The sequence below is a fragment of the Lactuca virosa genome, chromosome 7 (genome assembly GCF_052849685.1).
Source record: "Lactuca virosa cultivar CGN04683 chromosome 7, Lactuca_virosa_CGN04683_v6, whole genome shotgun sequence".
Taxonomy (NCBI): Eukaryota; Viridiplantae; Streptophyta; class Magnoliopsida; order Asterales; family Asteraceae; genus Lactuca; species Lactuca virosa.
In genome coordinates, this window is record NC_136432.1 from 209,785,027 (window position 1) to 209,812,493 (window position 27,467).

At 37.8% G+C, this 27,467-nt stretch overlaps 2 protein-coding genes across 2 annotated transcripts; both read left to right on the forward strand.

Annotated features, from left to right (window-relative positions):
* The first annotated feature begins 106 nt into the window (after window positions 1–106).
* Window positions 107–2,365, forward strand: LOC145127506 (uncharacterized). Its single transcript, XM_079062692.1, has 3 exons — window positions 107–495; window positions 574–1,183; window positions 1,910–2,365. Exons 1-3 carry the CDS (start codon window positions 107–109, stop codon window positions 2,363–2,365), a joined length of 1,455 nt encoding a protein of 484 aa, XP_078918818.1.
* A 497-nt stretch (window positions 2,366–2,862) lies between these two features.
* On the forward strand, window positions 2,863–3,704 carry LOC145127507 (uncharacterized). The gene is made up of 2 exons (XM_079062693.1): window positions 2,863–3,166; window positions 3,280–3,704. Exons 1-2 carry the CDS (start codon window positions 2,863–2,865, stop codon window positions 3,702–3,704), a joined length of 729 nt encoding a protein of 242 aa, XP_078918819.1.
* Window positions 3,705–27,467: the final 23,763 nt, after the last annotated feature.

Below are 27,467 nucleotides of genomic sequence, written 5' to 3' on the forward strand. Positions count from 1 at the left end.
AAACATTCCTTTACTTGATGCAATCAAACAAATTCCTAGATATTCAAAATTCTTGAAAGATCTTTCCACCAACAAGAGAAAGTTGAAGGGAAATGAGAAAATCTCAATGAACAAAAATGCATCCACGGTTTTACAATGGAAGCTTCCACCTAAGTGCAAAGATCCGGGAATGTTTACGGTTCCTTGTAAGATAGGAGATGTCACTTTTAGTAGTGCCATTCTTAACCTTGGTGCTTCTACTAATGTCATGCCCTATTCGGTGTATGAATCATTGAATGTTGGTCCTTTAAGTGAAACCGGTGTCATAATCTCTCTTGCAGATAAATCAAGTGTCTTCCAAAGAGGTGTTTTAGAAGATGTTTTGGTGCAAGTGAACCAATTGGTCTTCTCGGCGGATTTCTATGTGATTGATCTAGATGAACAAGTGTCCTCAAAGTCGGGTATAATTTTACTTGGGAGAACATTTTTGAAGACGGCTAGAATAAAGATTGATGTGTATGCGGGAGGCTTAACAACGGAGTTTGATGGTGAAACAATAAGTTTTAACATTTATGATGCTATGAGATATCCTAGTGATGTTTCATCCTTGTGCTTTATTGATGTTGTCGAACCATTAACCCAAGAGTTGTTCGAGTTGTCTAATGGTGACATGTTGGAGATGATTTTGAGCAAAGGATTTGATTGTGGTAAATTAGCCAAGAAGTTAAAGCTCTACTCATTAGACCCGAAAGTTGAAAAATTGGTCAACAATTTAGAGATCAAGAAAACCACTCAATTTAGTGTGAAGCAAATTGAATTACCTCAAACCCATACAAGATTTCCACCCTCTCTTGTTCAACCACCAGAATTGGAATTAAAGGTCCTTCCTCAACACTTGAAGTATGCATACTTGGGAAACAACGAGACTCTTCCGGTCATCATTTCAACTCACTTAACCGAATGTGAAGAAGAGAAACTCCTCAAAGTGTTGAAGGAACACAAAGAAGCAATAGGTTGGACGATTGCGGATATCAAGGGATTGAGCCCCTCCACTTGTATGCACAAGATCTTGATCGAGGATGAATGCAAGCTGAGTCGAGATGCGCAAAGAAGGTTGAATCCGCCAATGATGGAAGTAGTCAAGAAAGAGATTTTGAAGCTCCTAGATGCAGGAATGATCTATCCAATCTCGGATAGCAAATGGGTGAGCCCGGTCCAAGTCGTGCCGAAGAAGACGGGAATCACAGTGGTCGAGAACAACAAAGGTATGATGGTCCCCACCCGCATGCAAAACGGGTGGAGAGTATGTATTGACTACCGCAAACTCAATGCAAGCACAAGAAAAGACCACTTCCCGTTACCTTTCATTGACCAAATGTTAGAAAGGTTGGCCGGAAAATCTCATTATTGTTGTCTAGACGGGTACTCTGGTTTTCACCAAATCCCGATGGCACCAGAAGACCAAGAAAAGACAACCTTTACATGTCTATTTGACACTTTTGCATACCGCAGAATGTCATTCGGATTGTGTAACGCCCCGGCCACTTTCCAACCTTGCATGGTTAGTACCTTTTCTGAATATGTCGAAAACATAATTGAGGTTTTTATGGACGATTTTACGGTATACGGAAACTCCTTTCAAGAGTGCTTGACCAATCTCACCAAAATTTTGAAAAGATGTATTGAAACAAATTTGGTTTTAAACTTTAAACAATGTCATTTTATGGTGAGTCAAGGTCTTATTTTGGGTCACATTGTGTCAAAGAAATGAATTGAGGTAGATAAGGCCAAGATTGATGTTATTCAAAGCTTACCTTACCCGACTTGTGTTCGGGAAGTTCGTTCTTTTTTGGGCCATGCAGGTTTCTACCGGAGATTCATCAAGGACTTTTCAAAGATAACAAGACCAATGTGCCAACTCTTGCAAAAGGATGTTGATTTCAAGTACAATGAGGCGTGCAAAGAAGCTTTCGACAAGCTCAAAGAGTTGCTTACATCCGCTCCCATCATGCAAGCACCAAATTGGGATCTCCCCTTTGAGATCATGTGTGATGCAAGCAACTATGCAATAGGCGCCGTTTTGGGTCAGAAGAATGGAAGAGCCTCCCATGTGATCTACTATGCATCGAGAACACTAGACAATGCTCAAAGAAACTACTCTACCACGGAGAAGGAGCTATTGGCCATAATGTTCGCTTTGGAGAAGTTTAGGCAATATCTACTTGGCACCAAAGTTATTGTGTATTCGGATCACGCAGCTCTCAAGTACTTAATGAAAAAGAAAGATGCAAAGCCAAAACTCATCTGGTGGATTTTACTATTACAAGAATTGATTTGGAAATCCGGGACAAGAGTGGATGCGAAAATCTTGTTGCCGACCACCTAAGCCGAATCACTTGAAATGAGACTCCTCTCCCGTTGCGGGACGAGTTTCCGGATGAGCATATCTTTTACCTTACTCAATCTACTCCTTGGTATGCCGATATCGTTAACTTTTTGGCCACGAAAAGGTATCCCGACACATTCACACGTGCTCAAAAAGACAAATTGAAAAGTGATGCAAAATATTATGTGTCGGATGAACCTTATTTGTGGAAACATTGTCCCGATCAAATTATTAGACGATGTGTACCCCAACAAGAGCATCAATCCATTTTACAATCTTGCCATGAATTTGCTTGTGGGGGACACTTCGGACCTAATCGAACTTTGAGAAAGGTTCTTGAGTGTGGGCTATTTTGGCCAACCATGTCACGCGACTGTTATTTGTTTTGCAAACGTTGTGATCGATGCCAAAGGACGGGGAACATTTCACATAAGAATCAAATGCCACAAAATCCAATTCTTGTTTGTGAAGTTTTTGACATATGAGGGATTGATTTTATGGGCCCATTTCCCGTCTCATTTGACAACGTTTACATCTTGCTCGCGGTTGACTATGTCTCTAAATGGGTTGAGGCCAAAGCCACAAGATCGGATGATGCCAAAACGGTTATCGACTTTTTAAAATCTAATGTCTTTGTGAGATTTGGTGTGCCTAGGGCTTTGATTAGTGATAGAGGGATGCATTTTTGCATCAAGATGATGGAGGCTTTACTAAGAAAGTACAACGTGACCCACCGTGTATCTACCACTTACCACCCTGAAACGAATGGCCAAGCGGAGGTTTCGAACCACGAAGTGAAGAGTATTCTTGAGAAAATAGTCAACCCAACAAGAAAAGATTGGAGTTTAAGCTTGATTACGCCTTATGGGCCTACCAGACTGCTTATAAAACCCCGATATGCATGTCTCCCGTAGAATTGGAACACCGTGCATTTTGGGCGGTCAAGCAATGCAACTTCAACATTGATGAGGCGGGAAGGCATAGGAAGCTTCAACTTCAAGAGTCGGAAGAATTGAGAAATGACTCTTATGAAAACTCGAGAATTTACAAGGAGAAAACGAAGCTTTTCCATGACAAGTCCATTACCCGCAAGCATTTTGAGCCGGGACATAGGGTTTTGCTTTGCCACTCGCGATTGAAATTATTTCCCGGAAAATTGAGGTTAAGATGGATAGGTTCATTTGTTGTGCTAAAAATCTTTGAGCACGGAGCGGTTGAGATCCAAAGTGAAGAAACAGGGCAAATCTTTAAAGTCAATGGGCATCGTTTGAAACCTTTCTATGAAGGTTTTAATGAAAATGTCCTAGATATCATCCAATTGGATGCCCCGGTATATTGAAATCGAAAGGGAAGGATGTCTCGCCAAAGACGTTAAAGAAGGGCATTTTTGGAAAACTTAAAGTTTTCAACTTTTCTAATTCCGAATAAATGTCTTAGATAGATCCTTTTTGCACTTAACAATTCTTCTTCTTCCTTCTTACAGTAAAAGAGTGTTGGATTTTAAGACCCGATATTCTTTTTGGTCAAAGGGCGAAAATTGAGAAAATTGCAATAGGATACACGCGGACCGCGTGTATTCGAGGGGTGTGTCCGTGTGTATAAACAAATGGTCCGCGTATGACCCCTGAAAATGACCGCGTCAATCTTCAAGAGTGGGGGATTACAGAACATTTTAGGCGGTCCGCGTATACTCGAAGAGACGTCCGGGTGTTTATACAAACGGACTGCGTGTGCTCGGAAAGATGACTGCGTGAAATGTCGAACAAATGGACCGTTTTTGGCCACTACACGCGGACCGCGTGTACTCGTGGGGCCGTCCGCGTGGGTTATTAACACGGACCGCGTATACCCCTTCAAATCGTCCGCGTGTAAGGATCGCACACAGAACTGCTCCAGGTTAATTCACGCGGATCGCGTGTACTCGCAGACGCGTCTGCGTGAGGTGTTGACTTTTGTTGACCCGGTTTTGACCACTTTTGACCGCAACTTAAACCTAATAGAAGCCATCATCCGCCATCTTGTTCCTCACTTCTTCTACTTCTCTTCCCTAAACTCCATTAAAACAACCTCCCCTCCATCACAAAAACTCGATTTCCCGTCAAACCGCCGGTCGGAATTACGTGAAACCATCGCCATTCGCTTCCATTTTTCGAGCTCTACAAATCCCACTCAAAATCCGGTCCGTTCCGTTGCTACAATTCCGAGCGCCACCACCACAATCTCGCCACATCCGGGCATTTTCCGGCCACCTCTCGCAATTCCGACACCACCATTGTGCTCCTCTTGGTCAAGGCTACAAACCCCACTAAAAATATCCCTCAAAGCTCTCCGTAAAATTTCGTCGGAATCTCAAGCCATCGCCGGATTTCCTGGGTTTTCGCGGAAAAGTGCTTTTCACGGGGTATTGAGCGAAGCTTTAAGCTTGGGGTGGAGTGTTGCAAGATTTTCAAATCCCGAATTTTCGCGCGCAAATTTTCAACCTTCAAAAGTCGTGATCTCCAATGGGTACATTCTTTCCTTGACTTTAATTGACCAATATGCATGTTTTAGAACAACAATTTATATGGCATTGTATCAATTGAGTCTTGATAATGTTTCTTGCATTGAGTGTTGAATCATCTTAGAAGTCCATAGGGAGTCGATTGGTGATTGGAATTGAAATACCATTTGTTAGGGTTGTGGTTCGTGTAGTTGTCATTTTTCTTGCAGGTAGACCATGTCCACATCTATAAAACGATCGGCTGCCGCCCGAGGCAAAGCCCCCGCTAGAGCTCAAAATGATGAACCCGACATTCCAAGATTTCGGGATGCCAAGGCGGCCGAAAATTACAGGAAGAGTTTGCCTAGAAAGGTTGCCTCCACCAAATTTGTGTGCAAACCCACACTCATTTCATTAGGGGTCCTTGAGGGGGTCACTCAATTGTTCCATAACATTGGGTGGGAAAACCTTCTCGAACTTATGGCAAACACTTACGAGCTCCCTACTAGAGAGTTCATTGCCGACTGCGGGATAGACAGTGAGAAAAAAAAGGTTTCATTCCAACTTATGGGAGATCGGGCGTACATTGATTTTGCAATAATAAACAACATCTTGGGCTTACCTTCCTCGAACACATTCACGGTTTTCGATGTCTTGCCCGCCGAGTTCAACCACGAGACCTTTTGGACGGAAATCACCGGGGGGATCTTTTCTTGTGCCGGTCGCGATAAGGCGACCTCCATCATTCACCCGTGCCTCCGCACTGCCCACCGTATCTTGGTGTGCACGGTTTTTGCCCGCAAAGAAGCCGGCCAAGTCACAAAAAATGAGCTCTTCTTCCTTTGGTGCATGACGCGACGTGAAAACCCACCGATCCCGGATTTTGCCTCGTTCTTTTTCCACAAATGCGCACTCATGAGAGCCAAGACAACCTGTGATATTTGCATTGGAGGATTTGTCACCCTTTTAGCCTGCGGTCTTGACATTGAGCTTCTGGACGACTACACGCCCGTCGACAACAAAATTCTCTTGGATGAGCGGGTTCTCACAAACATGCATCACATCCGTCGTAGGAACAGGAGCAGTTTTACATGGTATTGTCCTCAAGGGGTCGGATATCTCATTCTTCCCGACCCTCGAGTCGCCAACTTCACCTTCCACGATCGCACTCAGTGGAGACTCGCGAGGACCATCATTCAGTCGGTCAATGAGGATGTGCTCCAGGATCAAGATGATGACGAGATACATGTGCATGACGAGCCCGACGATGAGCCCACCCATGGTCCACAGCACACCCAACCCCAAGCACCTCCCGGATATTACCCGCTTCCCGCCAATTTTGCCGAACGGTTCGAGGCTCTTTGCGTCTCCAACCAAATCGTGTCCCAACAGATGCACCATATGTGGGGGTGGCACCAATCACAAAACCATTTCGAGAATATCCCACTTCCTCCTCCCTATCCATACCCTCCACCCACCCACCCTTATCCACCTCCACCTTACCCTTACCCCTACCCCTAATACCCATATCCTCCTCCCGATCCCCCGGTCTAGGTACTTCCACCTCGCCTTAAGTATTGAGGACAATGCTTGTTCTTAAGCTTGGGGTGGGCTATTCCATTTTCTTTTTGATTTCTCATGCATTTTAATTAGGTTGCATAGCATTTAGCCTTAAATTGCATTCATTTTTTTTATTTTTATAAAATTCCAAAAAGATTTTATTTTCTTCTTTTTCACTTTTTATTTTTGCATGGCATTTAGCTTAGGGCATAAGCATTCATGCATTTTTTTGTTATCTCTTTATTCTCATCTTCGAACATCTTTACTTGAAAGACACGACACACCTTAAATACAATTCTTTTGGAAACTCACATAACAAGTAAGAATCGCTCTTAGGGACTTTCAGTTGTTGCTTCTTCTCGTATATATACGTGGGGAGAGAGTGCAAGTAGTTGTGCATATGAATCGACTCACGTCAAGTGTGGCATAAGTAGGGGGACAACTTAGCCTCGAGCCGACTAGTCCCTCACCTGAATTTTCCTCACAAGCCACAATCAAACCCCAAAGAAAGGAATAAAAGATAGATTTTGCTATTTTGAGATCTTTAGTGTCTAACAGCTACAATTCACATCATATCTCATTACTTTATGATTTAGACGCATTTTCCCACTTGATCTCGAATTAGCCTTAGTGTAGTTGTACTCGTTTGGCCTCTTGTTTGGGTTAGACTTAGATTCTGCTTATAGTTGTATATAGTTTTGCATTTTTATTTTCAGGCTATACTTGTAAAAATCCTGGGGTAAACCAAAAAAGTGAGCCTAAAAAAAGAGAGAGAGAGAGAGAGAGAGAGAGAGAGAGAGAGACAACTACCTCTTTTTTTCAGTTTTGTTTTGTTTTGTGAGTCAAAAGTAAATTGTTTCAAAAGTGTCGTTCGAAAAATTTTGCGTCAATTTAACAAAAATTTCAATAAAGTCTAGTATTTAGTTTCTATACGTGAAATTTCATATGTAGCCAACTTGTTTGGAGAAGTCAAATTTTGATCTTTCGTGAAATTTGAACCATATGTTTGTTGGTTCTAGTCTTTAGAAGTCTATGGAAAAAAAATGGTTTTGAAAAGTCGGATATTATCGCAATCATAAAATGTGAATGTATATATATATATATATATATATATATATATATATATATATATATATAATGTGAATGTATATATATGTATATATATATATATATATATATATATATATATATATATATATATATTACGTTTTTCTCTTTGTGTCTTAAGTTTTTGTATTTGTAACATGTCCTTGGGGTTTTCGGGTGAAAAAAAAATAAAAATAATAAATAAAAAATAAAAAATAATAATAATAAATAATAAAAAAGGCCGGGCCACGGAGTTGTATCCATTTGTTTGTTTTTGTATATGTTTAGCCTTTTTTGGATTTTAGCTCATGTAATTGTTTCTAGTTTGATGTTTTTCTAGTTAGATATCATTTTTGTTGGCAACCACAATGGCGCCCTTCACTCATCGCGTGCTCGACTCTTCGCTCTACTTGGATCTTATTTTGGTGGAAGCATTTACTCTTCTAGATGATTGTAGTTTGACAACTTTTATACATAGCTCGTTCCTTGGCATTTTTGGCCCGATTTATCTTTTTCTAGGTTTTATTTCTTGACGTGGGGTTGAAGTTGTGAGGAGTGAGGAACATTCTAACCGAGGGACACTTTCTTATGGCTAGTGGGCTAGATCGGACCACAAAGCAATGTCACATAAACCATACTAGTGAAATATGCATGCTCGTTTTGCTTCTTGATCAACATGTATCCCTTGCTAGAAAGGTAACAAAGGCTCGTCCCTTAATATGGTTCTTACTCCTAAAAATGGATTATATGTTTTTATTTTAAGGGCGTGTTGTGAATTTCTACCTAAGATGTTCATTCCTTTTTCTTTTTAGGATAGTTCATCCCAAGTTCATTTTAGTCTTGTCTTACTTGAGGACAAGTAAGGTTTAAGCTTGGGGTGATTTGATAGTTTCATTTTATTTACTTCTTTTTATAGTTTATTGTAGCACATTCCATCTCATTTTAGTTAATCTTCATGCATATTTTCTCTTTTTGTTATTTTTCTCCTTTACCGGGTGCTTTCCAGTCTTTTGAGCTTATTTGCAGGATTTACTGAAGACTATTCGTTACTGGAGGTATGGAAGGAGTACGGGACAATGGGAGGCTTGTGGATTGCTTGTGAACTTGAGGTGGTGCAATTGGGCTCGGTGTCAATATAAGCAAGAAGGGCATTGGGCTTAAGCTTTGGACAATGACTCGAGCTATGGAGGATTGAAGGAGCATTGGATCATCATTGGAGGCTTTCGAATAGCACAATTGGGCTCTCAATAGTTGTGCATGTGGGCTGGAGCATAAATTAGAAGATTGGGCCGAATTGTATTTTTAATGGGCCAAAGCATGCAACCAACGAAACCCACGGGGTCCGCGTGGATCCATACGCGGTCCGCGTGAATGGTGCTGAGGTGATTCCGGGGTTTGACTTGTTGACTCTATTTTGGGAAGGTTGGTGGATGGCTTTTGTGCAACTTTTGAATATGGGATAAGCACCTCTTTTGCTGGAGATTTGAGGCATTCTTCACATAAACACTTGGAGGAACCACTCATTTTTCTCCCAAGAAGGTTTTGGAAGATTTGAAGATTTTGAAGACTAGTGTTATTTCTTTCCATCTTGCACTTAGAACAATGTTTGGTATTTCTAAACTACCTTGTATTTCTTTTATCTTGGCCATGCTTGGCTAAATTCTCATTTGGTTGATTAGGGTTTAATCCCATGGATGCTTGGTTGTTTTGAAGACTCTTATTACCTTGTGTTTGAAGTTTATGGAAATGTTCTCTAGTTAAACATCTTTTTATGCTTGTTTATCTTTGATCATGAGCTTAGAAGAATAAACATATATTTTTGTTGATCAATTTCTTGGTTAAGTAATGGACTTTGAGATTGGTAAGCAACAAATGGTTTCTATGTTTGTTTTCATTTCATTTAAACCATGGGAATGTTTCCTCCATAATGATAATGTAAGCATTTGATTATCTTTTGGACTTGGTAACTCTTGGAACTCAAAGCTAATTGATTTTCATAAGATTATATGCTTCATTGATTTTGTGACTTTAATTAAGGGAATGTGTTAGAGCTCCTCTAACCATTTTAATATCTATGAAGAGTTGAGGTAATTTATGCTTATGAATTGATATAGCCAAGTTGAACCGATTCACAAGTTTTGTTCATTTTAGTCTAATGATAAGTCAAATATCTCATCCATGTGGTGTATCCCAAAATCAACAAATTCCACTTCATTGATTTTAATCAAATATTTTACTTGTTAACTTGTCATATTTACATTCTAGCTAGTTTTAATTTTGTCAAACAATCCAAAAGAATTAAACCCCCCCTCCATTTTACTTTCACTTTTGCTTACAAGTACTTGAACAAGTGATTTACATAGAGACTTAAATTGAACCAATCTCCGTGGATACGATCCCTTTAGCAGTATACACTATTTTAGTGTGTAATATTTAGGGTATTTATTTTGTTGGCCTTGACAACCACCATTGCACATAGACTCTCCCTCTTTCATCTTGCAAGCCATGAGAGCTTTAACCACTTCATATTTCTCTTGACGAGCTCTCGTGTGGTACTTTCCCATAAGGTCATTGTTCATCTCAAACGGCCAATAGTCTTCATATAACCTATGTAATTCGGGAGCCATTGTAGCGACCATGATGCAAACAACTTTTGTTGCATCATCGTAGTGTTTCTTGAAGGAGGCTAGTTGTTCTAGAGTAGCAGTGGCTTCGTTGATCTGTTGGGACATATTTTTGTGGTTTATGCTAGGTTTATATTATTTAAATGGGTTTGTAGTGTTTTCGGTTAAGTGGACCGAAATCCATTTTGATTTCGGTATGAGTAGGGCTAGTGGACTGGGCTGGGCTTGGGCTTTTATTTGGGCTTGTATTTTGGTCGTATATATAGTTGCTGCCGTTTAGAATTTTAGGTTAATGAGTTCATTTTGTGTGTCTAACGGCTGTGAAAATATTCTCTTGTACCAAACGATTTATTGATAATAGAATCGTGTGAATTTGAAGTTGTTTTGTGTGTTCTTGAATCGTTGCTTGATTAACATTCTACATTCTTTAAGAAATTAAGATTGATATCGTATAAGATCCATAGTTTTGGGACTTACAATTGGTATCAGTTATATTGTTATCAATTGATTCAAGAAGGCTTTGGAGACTCGTTTTTGTTGCTGTTTTGGATTTTTAACTTAATCGAAATTTTAATAAATTTCGATTTGATTAAAAGGATCTACTGTTCATCGTATTTTGTCCTTGGGAGTTCATCAGTTCATCAAATCTTCTTTGTGTTCATCGGATTTAAAATTGGAACCTTGTCAATTTGAATCATATATTTTAAGGAATTTGATTTGTTTCTTTTTCAATCATTTCAAGGAATTCGGTCAAATATCAATTCAAATTAAATTTGATTTCGGTCCATTATCTTTTTGATATAGATTTCGGCAAATTTTGAAGATTATTGTTTTCGGCAAATCTGATTTCGGTCCATTTTAAATTCAAATAACATATTCTTCAAAATTTGAATTTGGTATAAAATTCCTTCAAATTTGATTTCGGTCCAACTAGATTTTGGTCCAACTAGATTTCGGTCAAATTGTTTTTGATTGAAATCACATATTCTTCAACAAAAAAAAAAGACACGATATTGGTAAAAATCAACCGAGAACTCAAATTAAAACCCAACCTTTTTTTGTTTTGTTATTATTATTATTATTTTTTTTTGTTAAACTTTGGACAAACTTTGATTTCGGTAAGCCATGGGAGTAGATTATTATGTCCATCTCTTTATTTTTGTTAAAGTCCAAGTTTTTTTTGTTCATTTGTGATTTTTTTTAATTTATCAATTTTTTAATTTATCCAATTTTAGTTTTGCGATTTCGGTTTTAATTGTAAACAATCAAAACTTGGGTCAACAACTGAAATTTCGGCCCATTTTAAAATTTTCATTTCGACTCTGAATTTAATTTTCTTGTTTTCGGCCCATTTTTATTGATTTCAATTCAAATCTCGGTCAACTTTTGGGTCAAAGTTTTGAGCTTTCGGTCAATGATTTTTTGTTGATTCTTGGAGTTCTCGGTCAACAAATTTAGTTGACATTCTGTGTTCTCGGCTAGGGTGTTGACTATTGGTATTTTCGGTCAAAAGGTTTTGATTTTAAGGGTTTTCGGTCAGCTCCTATTACACAATTAGTTTTTTTTTTGTTAGTCAATTATAGCTTTCTACAACGGTTCAACCATAACTCCAGGTACCAATGAGGTAAGTAAAACCTCATGCTTTCAATCCTGTGAAAATAAAATAAATCATTACCGTGAACAAAATGAAATATTGGTAAGAGGGGTTTTTGACCTTAAAAACGAAATCTACATCGTTAAGAAACTCAATAAACCTGTTAAAGAAGAAGTATATGCTCAAACGGAAGACCTAACGAGAATTAAAGAAGAATATAACATCAATTGTGAACACTACGATTAACTGCCGAACTTGACGAATTGCCAAATAAAGAGGAAATTGCCAAATTAACTATCGAACTTGACGCATTGAAAGGTAAATTTAAAGATGCTGAATTTAACTTTAAGAAATTTGATGTGTCAAGTGAGATAGTTGAATCCATGATAGAGAAACATTTAAAATTTAAAGATAATCAGAATAATGGTCTAGGGTATCATAGCGTTCCACCTCTGTTTAATGATAACTATACTCCGCCCCTTGAAACCAAAGCGATAGAGACACATGTTCAGTATGGCAAACCTATTGTAGCCGAATCAGTAAACAATGATAGGGTGAACGATATTGGTGTTTCTACATCGAGTGCAGATAAAACAATAGTGGAAGACCGGAAAGTGGAAGACAGAAGTGGCACTTCTAGTTTTGTTAACTCTGAATCTGTTGCTTCTAATTCTATTCATTCTACTAAGAAACCTGCTGTTGGTAAATACAGGCCACCAAAACAAGTGAAACAGACTGCTTGTTGTAAGTGTGCTTGTGGGAACAATCAGAGACAAGGCATGGGCACGCAACCAGGGACAGGCAGTTACAACTTTCACGTGAAGAAACACACTTGTTTCCACTGTGGAACACCTGGTCACATTGCCAGAAACTGTCCAAATCGTCCATATGTTCCATACTATGCACATAGTTGGCAAAACGTGCCAAGGGGGAGATATTTCAAAGGAAATCCTTCGAGGTCACGTTCAAGAAATGGAAACCGGAATGATGACAATGCCAAGAATCAAGTCTTCAAGGACAAGAGAACTTATTTGAGAGATAACTTTGCCAAATCGAAATCGGTTTGGTCGAATTCATCTCAAGGATCGTCCTCTAGCTCACACTTGAGATTCAAGCCTAAATCAAAAGGTGGTTCTATTCCAAAATCAAGTGGTGAAGCTGCCATCTGGTTAATCAATAAAAGGTTCAAACCTAATTACAGATGGGTGCCCAAAAGTCCTACGGCCCAATCACCTCACAATCTTGTAATTTCTTCATGTTCTTTAACTGATAAACAGGATATAACATGGGAACAAGTGCCATGTGTGGATAGTAATGGCCAACCCAGTTTCAAAATGGACTAGGTTCCCAAAATGAATTAATCCCGCAACTTGTGCAGGAACAACTATGGAGGAATATCAGCAGACCTTGGTATGTTGATAGCGGTTGTTCCAAGCACATGATTGGAGACGTCTCTCAACATCATGACATTCAAATCATTAATGGAGGGTATGTTTCCTTTGCGGGGGGAGAAGTAAGTAAAATCACTCAAAAGGGTACGGTGTAGTAAGCTTTGAAGATGTCGTTTTTGCTCAGAGTTGAACGCAAAGGTAATACTTACATTTCGTTTCGTATGTAAATTTTTTTTTTTTGTGTTTAAATTTTCGCATTTTTATTTCCTTTCTTCCCTATGCACAAATTTAGGGGGAGAAATCAAAATTAAAAAAAAATTAAAATAAAAAATTTCATAAAAAAAATTATAAAATCAAAAATTCCAAAAATATGTATTCTTTCGTGGGTGTTCTTGGGAAGTGATATGAAGTTTAGTGTAAAAGGGCAATCTGACATACGTGTAACACACTGAAACTAAATGGTTTAGACTCTGTGTTCAATGTGCTGGTAGGCACGAATGATTCAAAATGAAAGGACTGGACACTATTGACAATGTTAACTCATCTGGACTTAGATAGTTACATTTGGACTGACCATACGACGCTCGGATAGATTGAGCAGTGAGATAAACAAGGGAGCCTGCGAGATACATTAAAGTTACCTATCATCTAGAACTGTAGCTTAACACTTCTTCGACGTACAGAATTATGTCCTTAATTTTGGTGCTGATAGGGTGACTGGGGGGCTTCTGATAAAGTAGGTCTGTGTAAAATTGTTTTTCTTTCTTATCCTCTATGTCAGTCATATGTTGCCCCTTCTGTGTGATCGGAAGATCCGACCTGGGACGCAACATATGCATCTCTCTATCTATGCATCTCTCTATCTATCTATGTGAGTCATATGTTGTCCCCTTTGCGTGATTGGAAGAGATCCGACCTGGGACACAACATATGCACCTTTCTATCTCTCTATCCCTCTATCTATGTTAGTCATATGTTGTCCCTCTGCATGATTGGAAGAGATCCGACCTGGGATACAACATATGCATCTCTATATTTATCTTCTCTCTCAAATAATTGAATACTCACCTAAACTAAAGAGCACTTTGGAAATCCTTTATGGCTAGGGTATGTCGTGAGGTGGGGAACATGTTCTAGTGCACTTAAAATTTGAATTTAATATAGGCTGACTTTAGATCTCGCTGTTGAATTTAAGTGGACAACAATATCCTTGGTCGTCGTCAGCTAAATGGTCTATTTAGAAATATAGTTGCAATGTCTTGTCACTTTTAATCCGTCCAACTTGCAAACATCCTTTGTGTTTAAGTGGACCACAATATTGGTGATTGACCAGAGTCTTACATGCATGTATGTGCTGATAAACGATATTATATTGCTTGACGACCTTTGATCCCAAAAAGTTTTAAATTTAGTTATTATTTTTGTTTTTCTTAAATTTGTTCATATTTTTCCTCTATGCACAAATTTAGGGGGAAAATTAAAAAATCATAAAAAAATCATAAAATTTAAAAAATCTAAAATTATGTTTATTTCTGTTTTTTTTTGGAAAAATCAAAAATCCAAAAATATTTTATTTTGAGTGTATTTTTAATTTTAATTTTATTTCTTATTTATTTCTATTGTGTGCTAAGTTTATTTTACTTTTATTTTCTATCTCAAAGTTTCGTTTGTCTTAAAAAGCGAATTCAAAAAGAAGAAGAAACTCAAGGAGACTGTATCGGAATTTTCTGAGCAAGGAGAAGAAACTTGGAAAGGAGTTGATGGTCATTACACTTCACTCTATTTTTACAAGGAATTGAAGGATTGAAACTGTACAAATTGTTAGGTTGGCAATATCTTTCTAAGAACTATCGTATTTAAGGAATTAAAAGTCTGAAACTGTACAGATGTCATGGCACCAGGGCGATGCACCTCGCAAGGCACGATTATCGTTGAACGTCTCGCCGAGGGCCAAGATAACTTGTTAACTTGAAAAAGTATATTGAGATCTTTGATCAAGGATATACAGGGGCTAACATCCAAACTAGCCATGAGTAGTTCTCCGATACTCAACAAATCGCAGTGCGTTCCTCCGAGTTCACATAGATACTGCGAGTAGTCTCCATCTGAGCCAAGGCTGGGTCCTTGAACAACTGTGGTGAGAAGGGTCTTTATGATTCTATGATCCACATGGCCTTTTTAGTCATGGTTACCTTTCAAGGTGTACCTGTGTTGGATGAAGAAATACATTTGAAGGAACAAAGGAACGGTCAAAATTTGGAAAGTTTACAAAGACTGAAGATATTTCAGATGACGTTGATGAAGACATTCCTTCATTCCAACCAATAACGGAGATATTCAATGAAGCAATGATTTCACCGACTAATACTGACAGAGAAAGTGATTCATTCAAGCAGTCAAACGTACCAACACCCGAGCACATGGATGCTCACATAGAAGATCTACATCGAGCTGCGAGGATTCCTCCCCAAACAGTTCCTGTAACCATAGAATCACCATCTGAGAGTGAGAAAGAAGAATCAAATTCATCCCTATTGTCAAGGAAGCACAAACACAGATATTAAGGGGGAGTGCTGATTTATGACCTTATACAAACGCCAGCTACAACCGCTAGACCAACCCAAGTTACAGAAGATGTCCATAGCCCAAAATTCTTGGGAAGAAGCTGTGAGCTGCTACAATGGTTCGATCAGATGTTCATCTTGCAAAGAAACGTTGAAGAAAACTAGCAATAAACCAAGGGGGAGATTGTTGGGACATATTTATGTGGTTTATCCTAGGTTTATATTATTTAAATGGGTTTGTAGTATTTTCGGTTAAGTGGACTGAAATCAATCTTGATTTCGGTCTGAGTAGGGCTAGTGGGCTTGGGCTTTTATATAGCCTTGTATTTTAGTCGTATATATAGTTGTTGCCGTTTAGAGTTTTAGGTTAATGAGTTCATTTTGTATGTCTAACGGCTGTGAAAATATTCTCTTGTACCAGACGATTTATTGATAATAGAATCGTGTGCATTTGAAGTTGTTTTGTGTGTTCTTGAATAATTGCTTGATTAACATTCTGCATTCTTTAAGCAATTAAGATTGATATCGTATAAGATCCATAGTTTTGGGATTTACATGATCTCAACAAGTTCCTTTTCAAGGACATACTCCTTGCCCTCGAATCGTAGAGCCATCTTAATGTTGTGCATCTAATAGTTGTAGTTGGTGCCATCAAATGTCACCATGAGCATGATAGAGAGTATTTAGAAACCCGAGTTGTGGGTAGACGATGAAGGAGCAGAAGCATCACCAGGAGTAGACATCTATACAGAAAAAGAATAGTTTTAGTTAGATGACAATAACCCTTAATATTTTAACCCATAATAAATAATTAAGGCAAGGATCCAAAATAACAATTCACAACTAAGGGGAGGGATATCGTAATCTTATGGCAAATTTATGAAGGTATGTAATTTTTTTTACCAATTTCAAACTATGAAACTCCTAGATATATTGAGATTCATTGAACCTATCAATGACATGTTTAATCTCAGATTATGCTCTTCTATTTTTGACTGGGATACCGAGGATCACAAACAAGATATGAATAACAATACAAATGTGCTTGGCACTCTCGATTTCATTTATCATCTCATATTAATGTGTCAGTTAAACAAGATTATTGCTCTTTATAGTCACTATTAGTGTTCCGGTTAACTACACGCGCTCCACTAACTACTAATAAAGTATAATGTGCAATTTAATGGATTAGCATACTTTTTACATTTTTTTAAAGTAACTAAGAGTGGTATTTTTATGAAAATAGTTTAGTTACTTTATGACATTATACTTATTAATGAGATTATGTCTTATCAAACTCGTTCGGCAAACAACCATCCACCATACAAGAGAGCAGTGGGTAAGAATGGATACCCAATGTCGGTGATTTTATAGGCCCATTCCTTAAACTCCCCTTATAGTATGGCTTCGTGAATGAGGTGCACTGGCAATTTGAATGACTTTGTCTTATACATATAGTTTATATTAAACTTATATATATATATATATATATATATATATATATATATATATATATATATATATATATATATATATATATATATTATACGGTGTATTTTAAAACTTTTCTAAAATACCAGGTTTAATTTAAGTTTTCGAAATTAAAAAAATTTAAAATAAACCAATTATGTTTTTAATGTTTATCTTTTAATTAATAAAAATTAAATGTAATTAAAACATAAGGATAATTTAAAATTTCAAGATAAGGATATCTGATTATAAAGATATTTATTCAGTTTTATACAACTAAAAAAAATATTATCTAAAGTAATTATCCTAATCAAGTTATAAATTAGGTAAACACAATAGTTTTGATCAGAGGGTTCGCCACGTCGTGGCGGAAAATCACCACGTCATGGCAGAACGAAGAAAAGCGTGAAGCCGAATATCACCACATCGTGGCGAAAGAACACCACGACGTGGTGCCGCAACAAAATGACTTCCTGTCTTTCCTCTAATTTGGGTTTAGTTCAAGTTCAAGCAATGTACATTCAATTGTTTGAAATCCCTATACTTTGATACTACTGATGGGTTTTACATGCAATAGCGAGGATAAATCCTTATACACCTAAGGGTACATGCAACCTATTCAATCTAGTCACAACTCTATTGAAGTAACATTCTATTGAACAACAAGAACCCTATAACCAAAGGTAATTTTGAAATTCATAGGAGAAAACATACCTCTTGATTGTTGTAGTAAACAATCAAACAAAATCCTTCTTATAGTCACTTGGAAGCTAGCACTAGAAATATCGTGCCTCCGATGGTTCACACCCAACCTTAGCAACAAGGAGGCTTAAGAGAGAGGAGATGGGAGATGGAATTTCGGCTATGCCTTGGAAATAAGGAGTGGCCGAAATTTTGAATCCTTTAGGGTCTATTTATAGTTGAATTATGAAACCCTAAATAACCCTAATTTGAATATTATATTAATATCTCAAATTAGGTAATTATCTACTCCCCAATTATCTATAAGGGATATTCTAGAAACCGTAGAATTATCCTCCAGTAACCGTCCACCCTAAGGGAGGAAGGTTCTGGAAACTCTTATTCAGCTATTCAATAATTACAATTAGACTCATGCACTTTTAATTAATCCAATTAATCCCAAAATTATTTTGAATTAATTTCTGATTAATTCTTAATTAAATATTACTATTTATAATTAATATATTATTTTCATAACATATTAATAAATTCATTTTTTGCTATTTATTAATCATATAATTAATCAATAAATCAGTCTCTCTCTCTCTCTCTAAAAGTCATCCTGTTCAATTACTAGGGTTGAGGGCAACCAAAAGGACTTTGCTAATAATTCAAGTATATACTAATTTAGTTATTGGTTTAGACACCTAATGCAACAAGTACTACCTCTATGCTACCCATGACTCACTGACCGACCTCACCCCAACAAATCAGGGTCTGCCACTTTCTCTCATAGAGCATCTCAAAAGGAGGTCGATCAATACTGGTGTGATAGTTGTTATTGTAAGCAAATTTAGCCAATGGAAGATATATATCCCAGCTACCGCCGAAATACAACACACAGTCCCAAAGTATATCCTCCAATGGCTGGATAGTCTACTCACTCTGACCATCGTTCTATGGATGAAAAGCAATGCTAAAGTGTAGAAGAGTACCCAACTCCTCATGAAATCTCTACCAAAATTTGGAAGTGAAGTGTACATCTTAATTCGAGACTACTGATACCAGCACCCCATGGTGTGCCACAACCTCTCGATTATAAATATCTGCCAACTTCCCCGCAGAGATGCTATCCTTAACGGAAATAAAATGTACAATCCCCGTCAATCGATCCATGATGACCAAAATCAAATCCACTCACCACGATGTCCGCGACAACTTCATTATGAAGTCCATCGGGATCTCTTCCAATTTCGAAACAGGAATGCCCAACTGCTCCATCTTGTCGTGAGGCCGCTGATGCTCGGCCTTGAATTTACCTTACGTCAATCACCATTCCATATACCAAGCCACATTCCGCTTCATGCAGGGCCACCAATAATCGGGTCGAATATCTCTATACATATTCGTCGCACCTAGATGAATAGAAAATCTCGACTTTTGTGCCTCCTCCATCAGTACCTATCATGCACCACCCCAATACAGAACCCAAATCCTCCAATGCAAGGCCGAAAGTCCCCTACTGTCGTAATCGAAAAAGGACACCTACCACACAATGTGATCACTCTTGGGTTGGTCATCTTTCATGGCCTTGACCCGAGCCACGCGAATCTGCTCCAATAATGGAGTAATAACCTTCAGCCTCAAACAAGGTCTCAATTATGTGTGATTGTCACCTTGAGACTGAGTGTGTTGGCCACCACATTGGCCTTCCCGGGGTGATAAAGGAATTGGCAATAGTAATCCTTCACTACATTCAACCACTTGTGTTGCCTCATATTCAGATTTGGCTAATCCATCAATTACCTCAAGCTCTTGCGACCCGTGTAAATGGTACAACAGGCGCCGTATAGGTAGGGTCGCCAAATCATTAGGGCGAAAACCACCACCCCAACTCCAAATAATGAGTGGGATAGTTTGCCTCATGAGGCTTTAGTTGCCTCAAAGTGTAAGCAATAACCCGACCTCTCTGCACCAGTACATCACCCAAACCTGTGAGCGACGCATCACAGTATACAATGAAATCATCCACACCCTCTAGAAGAGTCAAAATCAGACCATCGCACAACCTCTGCCTCAAAATCTCAAATGACACCTGCTACTTAGGCTCCCAGCAGAAACTGACTGTCTTCTTCGTCAATCCGGTCAACGGAACTGCGATCCTTGAGAAATTTTCGATGAACCTCTGATAATACCCTGCTAAACCCAAGAAGCTATGAATATCAGATGGAGACTTCAGAACCTCCCACTACATCACGGCCTCAATCTTGGTCAAATTAACCAATATTCACTTCTCATTAACAAGGTTCCCCAAAAATTGCACCTCGCGCAACCAAAACTCACACTTGCAGAACTTGGAATAAAGCCTCTCCCTCCTCAGAATCTCCAGAACCTCTCACAAATGATTCTCATGTTGCTCTTTGGTCTTAGAATAGACCAAGATATCATCAATAAATACAACGACATACCGATCCAACATCAGTCTACACACATGGTCCATGAGATCCATGAACGCGGCTGGGGAATTGATGAGCCCGAAAAGCATCACCACCAAAATTGTAATGACCGTCCATGAAGACTAGAACAAATTGGAATAGCAGGTTCTTCTGCCGAAATTGCCTTGCAAGCTAATAAACAAAAAGCTAATGACAAAAAGTGTCTTCGCAAACTTCATGGTGCTCTTCCACCAGTTGTTTACAATTTTGTCTGAGGTTGTAAGACTGCTAAAGAGATCTAGGATACTTTGAAGGAAAATTATCAAGGAAGTGAGAAGACGGAGAAGAGCTCGGTGAAGAAGTGTTTGCTGGAACTTGGGGAATTCAAACAAAAGGAAAGTGAAACCATCAAACTCTACTGCAATCTCTTGAATGAGTTGATATTCAAGTGTAATTGTTATGGACTTACATGCTCAACTCTCGGATACAATCTCACATTTCTGATGGGGTTATGAAAAGAGTGGAGGAATATCAGCTTGATGATAAAGACTAAGCAAAGCTTCGATGTCTATTCATTGGGGGGATTGTATAATGTGCTAATAGCTCATGACAGCGAAATCAATGAGATAGCTGAAGAAGGGAAGATGAATCTGGGAGGACCACTAGCCTTGATGTTGAAGGTGTCAGCACAAGATTCGGAGATCAAGGTTGCTGAGCAAGTTGGTTCTGAAGATGAAGGATTCTTGATGAATTTTGTGGATCAGGTTGGGGCTTACTATTCCAAAAATAAAGTGAAAAAGTTCTTTAAGAAGCCTTTCAATCTGAAATACAAAAGAAACAATGAATTCAAAGGAAACACCTCATCTGGGAAAGGAACTAGAGTGGATTCGAAAGAAGAGAAGAAGGAGAGCAAGAATGTTGTTGAGAAGGGTGAAAAGAAGTTGAAGGGAGATTCCCCGTTCGACTACAATTACTGCAATGGTGTGAAACATCTGGCAGTAGATTGCATGCTGAGAAAGAGAGAGGCAAAAAAGGAGCGAGTTGAAGATGAGGCATATTATGTCGAGAGGTTGGAAGATGTGAGAGCTAAGACAAAAGGGTTGTCCCTGGTTGCAAAGGGAGGTGTTGAAGGAGATGGAACCTACCAAATTTGGTCTTTTGGTTCCAACGATGAAGAAATGAGAAACCCCACACATGGTGAAATGTATGCAAGATTCGAAGAGGGCAGTTTAGAAGAGGAAAACATTACTGGGAAATGCTTCATGATGACAGGAGCAGAAAAATCTCCTATGACATCGAAGGTACATACTCTTCTTGAATCTTTTAACATCCCTTCAAGTTCTTATCTTACTGTTTATCAGATTTTGATGATACTCTCTGTTATGTTAATGATATGCTAATCTCTGTTAGTAGCAAAGATGAGAGATCAAAAACCTTGTTGCTTGATACTCAAAAACACTTGGAGTCTAAGAGAAGTCGAATAGATAGATTAGAGCTACAAATAAATAATATTACTCTAGACAGGAAGTCAGTTAGGGCAGACAATGCTATGTTAATGAAACAGCGAAATATCTACTGTAACAGTGCTAAAAGAATGTATCAAAATTAACTGAACTTCATCATTCTTCTTAAATATGCAAAGAACAACATGGGAAGTTATTTCCTTTCTTGGTTTTCGAAAGAGAGAAAATAGATACAACTTCCTATGATTTTGAGAAGAAGATATCAGAATTCGATAAAGTACCTAATGATTCTTATGCTTATTGAATTGTTAGAATTGATGAATGTTTGAATGCTAATGAATTAGTGCATCTTGTGAATGAGACTCTTACAAAATCTGAACAAATCAAAATTTTGAACATGACTGAGACTTCGACTTTAGACTCTCAACAAATTTTACTAATATCGAAGATGACTCAGACAATATCAGTGAAATTGAGGAAGAGGAAATTGTTGATTGTTCTCAATTATCGATCATTAATGTCACTTGGACGGCCAAGGGCAAAGAAATTTGTCATGATTCAATGGAGAAGGTTAACACTGACCAAACCTCTACATCGAAAGTTCATGATTATAACTATGTGGTTGTCGAAGACTGTGAGACTTATAGTGATGAGGATGACGTTCCGATTTAAACAACTATTCCTCGAGTTTTTGCCGAACAGGTCTATCAGAATTTCAAATGCACCGTTGAAGTTTTGTTCCCTAATCAAGTGTTTGTTACCACTGGAAATGGTGACAAATTGAATCCTGAAATCAACAAAATTTTTGAGGAAGATAACAAAGCTACAACGACAGAAGGATTCTTTTCCAATCAAAGCACGACCGAAAATACCCTAAACAAGAACTCAACAACTTTTGAAAGACAAAAACCAAAATGAGTTTGGGAAGTTAAATATGAAAAATCAAAAGTTGATAATCAAACAAATGAACAAGTTTCGAAAACTCAGAAAAAAGCACAAATTTTCAATGAGAATGTTCAAAAAGTTGCAAAAGAGGAAGGTGTTTCCATGTCAAAAGCGCGAAACAAATTCTATTAGAAAAATGTCAAAACTTTTCAAAAAAACAAAAAGTTTTTAAGTAAAAACCATCTGAACAAGTTAAGACGTTTTCTCAAAATAAGGCTTTTTTTTTTCAAAATAAGTCCTCTCAAAAGCACAATAATCTTCCAATGGGTCAATCTAATGTTCACAAACCTATTCGAACATCAATTGTTCAAACAAAACGAAATGAGAATTTTGTTCAAAACCAACGTCCAAGGAATTTATTTCCAAATCCTCAAAGTGAAAGGTTTTATCAAAATAAATTTCAAAGAAATGTTGTTCAACGTAATGAACAAAGAAATTTCAATCAATTTCTAGGTCAAAGAAGTTTTACACAAGCACAAAAGGTTTGTCATCAAACATCAGTTGACAATAATAAGAAATATCAAAATCGTTTTCAGAATTCTCGAAATCTAACTTTTTCTAAACAATCTTTTCCAAAACGAAATTTTGAAAAAGTGGAAGTAAAAGGAAAGAAACATGAATCATTTCAGCCAACACAACCTCACTTTCAAAATCTAGATTCGAAACAGAAAGTCAAAGCTTCTTTGGTCAAAGGGAAAATGATGTGAAGAATATTAACCATTGGTTTAAAGGCAAATGGAAGCAATACCAATCTGGAAAGTAGTCTAAATAGAAAACTAAGTACGCTTACGAAAGCTACTTGAATGAGTCACAAAATGGTAGTTCATCATCATTGGAATCGAATCCATCAGTGAAACGGTGGAAAGAAATACCCAAGACAAAGTTTGAATCACAATGAACGGTAGATGGAAAAAGGAATGTCAGTGTCGAACCTAATCCATTGAATGATTACATTTCAGTGCTCAACTCTAGCGAAGTTGACTTAATAGATAGCTTAAAGTCGAAAGTTCGTAAATGGGTACTAGGTTCTTCATTTCACCATGCATTTCAAGCAAATATCCAAGGACCCAAAAAGCCTTGGGGACCTAAATTCTTTTAATTGATCGCATGTACTATGTGACGAGCAGTACGATGAACATTGGTATATCGATAGTGGTTTCTTTCGTCACATGACAGGTCGAAAGGAGAATCTGCAGGACTTTCCACGTTTGGATAATGCTGGAGTTGTGAAGTTTGGAAACAACCAAAAATGCAAGGTAAAAGGTTATAAAGTAACTAATGGGAAGTTTACTGTAAACAAAGTGGTATATGTCGAAGGCTTACAACACAACTTGATAAGTGTTTTGCAACTTGTTGTGGGCACTAAAAATATAGTAGTCTTCAATGAAGATGGAAGTATCATCTCTAATAATGAAACGAAGGAAGTTCTGCTAAGTTAAAAAAGGAAAGATGACATGTTCACACTTGACATGAAGACCATTGTCGGTGTTCCCTCTGTCTGCTTACTTTCGAAGGCCTCATCAGATCTCAGTTGGTTGTGTCATCGACGACTCTCCCATTTGAATTTCAAGAATCTTAACAAATTGGTTATACATGATCTTGTTTGTGGCTTACCTGTATTAAAATTTGATAACGATTCGTTATGTGCATCTTGTGAAAAGAGAAAACAACATCATCAAGGACATCCCATCGTCATCGACTCGAAGATCATTGAACCTTTATAACTTCTTCACATTTACCTTTGTGGACATTCGACTGTTGACGCTCTCAACAAGAAGAGGTACATATTGGTCATTGTTGATGACATTTCGAGGTTTACCTGGGTGTTCTTTCTTCGTCAGAAGTCCGAATCTGCTCAAGTAATGATCGATTTTATCAAGAACATAGAACCAAGTCTGAGAAAGAAAGTTAGAAGAGTCAAAAGTGATAATGGCTCAGAATTCAAGAATCAAACACTTGATTCATTTTTGGATGAATTTGGAATTTTGCACAATTTTTCATCTCCTTACATACCACAACAAAATGATGTTGTCGAACGAAGGAATATATATTTATGCGAAGCAGCAAGAACAATGCTGACATATGCGAATCTGTCTCAATATCTCTGGGCAGAAGCAGTCTCGACAGTGTGTTTCACTCAAAATCGATCATTCATGCATCGCCATTTTAACATCAACCCTTATGAAATCATAAACAATCGAAAACATAATGTGAAATTTTTCAATGTTTTTGGTTGCACGTGCTTCATCATGAATCTCAAAGATAATCTTTCGAAATTTCAGTTAAAAGCTAATGAAAGAATATTCTTTGGATACTCGCACAACTCAGTACCATATAGGGTGTTGAATAAGCGAACAAGAAAGATTGAGGAAAAATTCAATCTTACTTTCGATGACTATCATGTCAAACGTGTCGAACAGACTTTCGCACAACAACCTATTATTTCTGAAACGAATAATGAGTCAGCAATTATTAATTCTTTCGATATTGATTATGAATTAATTTTTGGTGTTCCAGAAAAAGCAATTGATGCTGAAGATAATCGGATTCCTGAAGCATCGAAGCATTCTGATGGTTTGATGGTGACTAGGGAAGAAGACGATTCTCTATCAAAATCAACCTCACAAGTGAATGTCGAACGTCTACCTGTTTTGCACGGTGATCAAGTGGAGGGGGGGCACTTGAGTTCGAGGTCACAATATCATATTAATAATTCAACTATTAAGGGGGAGCATGATGAAAATGAACATCAGTTCGAGGGGGAGCAAGGACAGAACAATGTTGATGTCGAGGGGGAGCATCACAATCCAAACCCATTAGTCGAGGGGGAGCTAAATGGATATGTACCTCTAGTTTCTACTGATCAAACTAATAATTTTCATGATGTTTATGATAATGTTTCCAATGCAGGTGAAGGTTCTGAAACGGATGAAATATTCAAACATGCACCTTTGGATTTTGATCGTGCATATCCACCAATGGACAGACGGACACGAAACCATCCAAAAGAACAAGTTCTTTGTGATCCTCAAGCTGGAGTTATGACGCGTGCATAACTTCGAGCTAAGAATGAGATACTGAATGTTCACCAGGAATTGTGTATGTTTAATGTGTTTATTTCTAAAATGGAACAAAAAATAGTTAAGGTCGCATTGGAAGATCCTTATTGGATTGTTGCAATGCAATCTGAACTTGGTGAATTTGAATGAAATAAGGTCTGGAGACTAGTTCCAAAACTTGATGATGATTCGGTTATTGAAGTAAAATGGATTTTAAAAAATAAAACTGACAGAGAAGGTAATGTTGTTTGAAACAAAGCAAGACTGGTTGTTAAAAGTTATTCACAACAAGAAGGTATTAACTTTGATGAAACCTTTGTCCCTGTCGCAAGACTCGGGGCTGTTAGAATATTTCTTGCATATGCAAGACATAAAGACTTTGATGTGTATCAAATGGATGTCAAGTACGCTTTTATCAATGGAGTCTTAGAAGAAGCTGTTTATGTCGAAGAACCACCAGATTTTGTAAATGAAAATTTTCCTGATCATTGTTATATACTTCATAAGGCTATTTATGGCTTAAAACAAGCACCTCGAGCCTAGTATGCAACTCTTACCAATTTCTTAAAACTCTCTAAAGTTAAACAAGGATCAGTTGATCCCTCTCTATTTCGAAAGAAAGTAGGGGACCATCTGATGCTAGTTTAAATTTATGTAGATGATATTATTTTTGGCTCGACTGACTCTTCGTTGTCTAGGGAATTTAAGAATATGATGAAAAGTCAGTTCAAAATGAGTATGGTGGGTAAGATAAATTATTTTCTGGGATTGAATATTTGTCAAAGCAGGGAATATATTTTCATAAATCAAGAAAAGTACTCTCGTAACTTTCTTGAGAAATTTGGCATGATGAATAGTTCAAATTTGAAAGTACCAATGGCAGTCGGCACACGCTTAGGACCTTCGTTGGATAAGCATGTTGTGAAACTCACATTGTACAGGAGCATGAGAGGCTCTCTATTATACTTAACTGCTAGTAGACAAGATATCATCTTCACTGTTTGCAATTGCGCCATGTATCGATCGAATCCCAGAGAACACAATCTAGCAACGGTGAAAATATCTTTCGATATCTCAAAGGAACTGTATCGTTGGGTTTGTGGTACCCTTCAGAGACTGGATTTTTCATACAAGCATTTTCTGATGCAGACCTTGGTGGGTGTCAACTTGACAGAAAAAGAACAACCGGTGGATGTCAACTTTTGGACATGAAGCTTGTAAGCTGGCAATCGAAGAAACAAACATGTGTTTCGATTTCCACAACAGAAGCAGAGTATGTTGCTGCTGCAGCTTGCACTTCTCAAGTCATATGGATTTAAAGCCAACTTCATGATTACACAATCAATATGAAGAAGATACCTTTACATAGTGATTCAAAAAGTTCCATATGCATCTTCCATAATCCGGTTTAACATATAAAGACAAAGCACATAGCACTTCGATACCATTTTATCAAGGATCATGTCGAAGATTGTAATATCGAGGTTCATTTTATCAAGACGACGGGTCAACTTGCAGACATGTTTACAAAACCTATGGATGATACATCATTTCTAAGGATAAGAAATGGTTTAGGAAAGATTGATGCAAGTCTCGTTCGTGGTTCGTTATCATCGTGAATCAATAGATGTCAAAGTACTGCTGAAGTGTTCAGAGGTTACTGTTCACCATGCAGCTTTCGATCACCTTCGCTTTCGAAATTCCTTTGAATGGTTCAGATCAACCATCATTTTCTGGGAAGAAATGCGGTT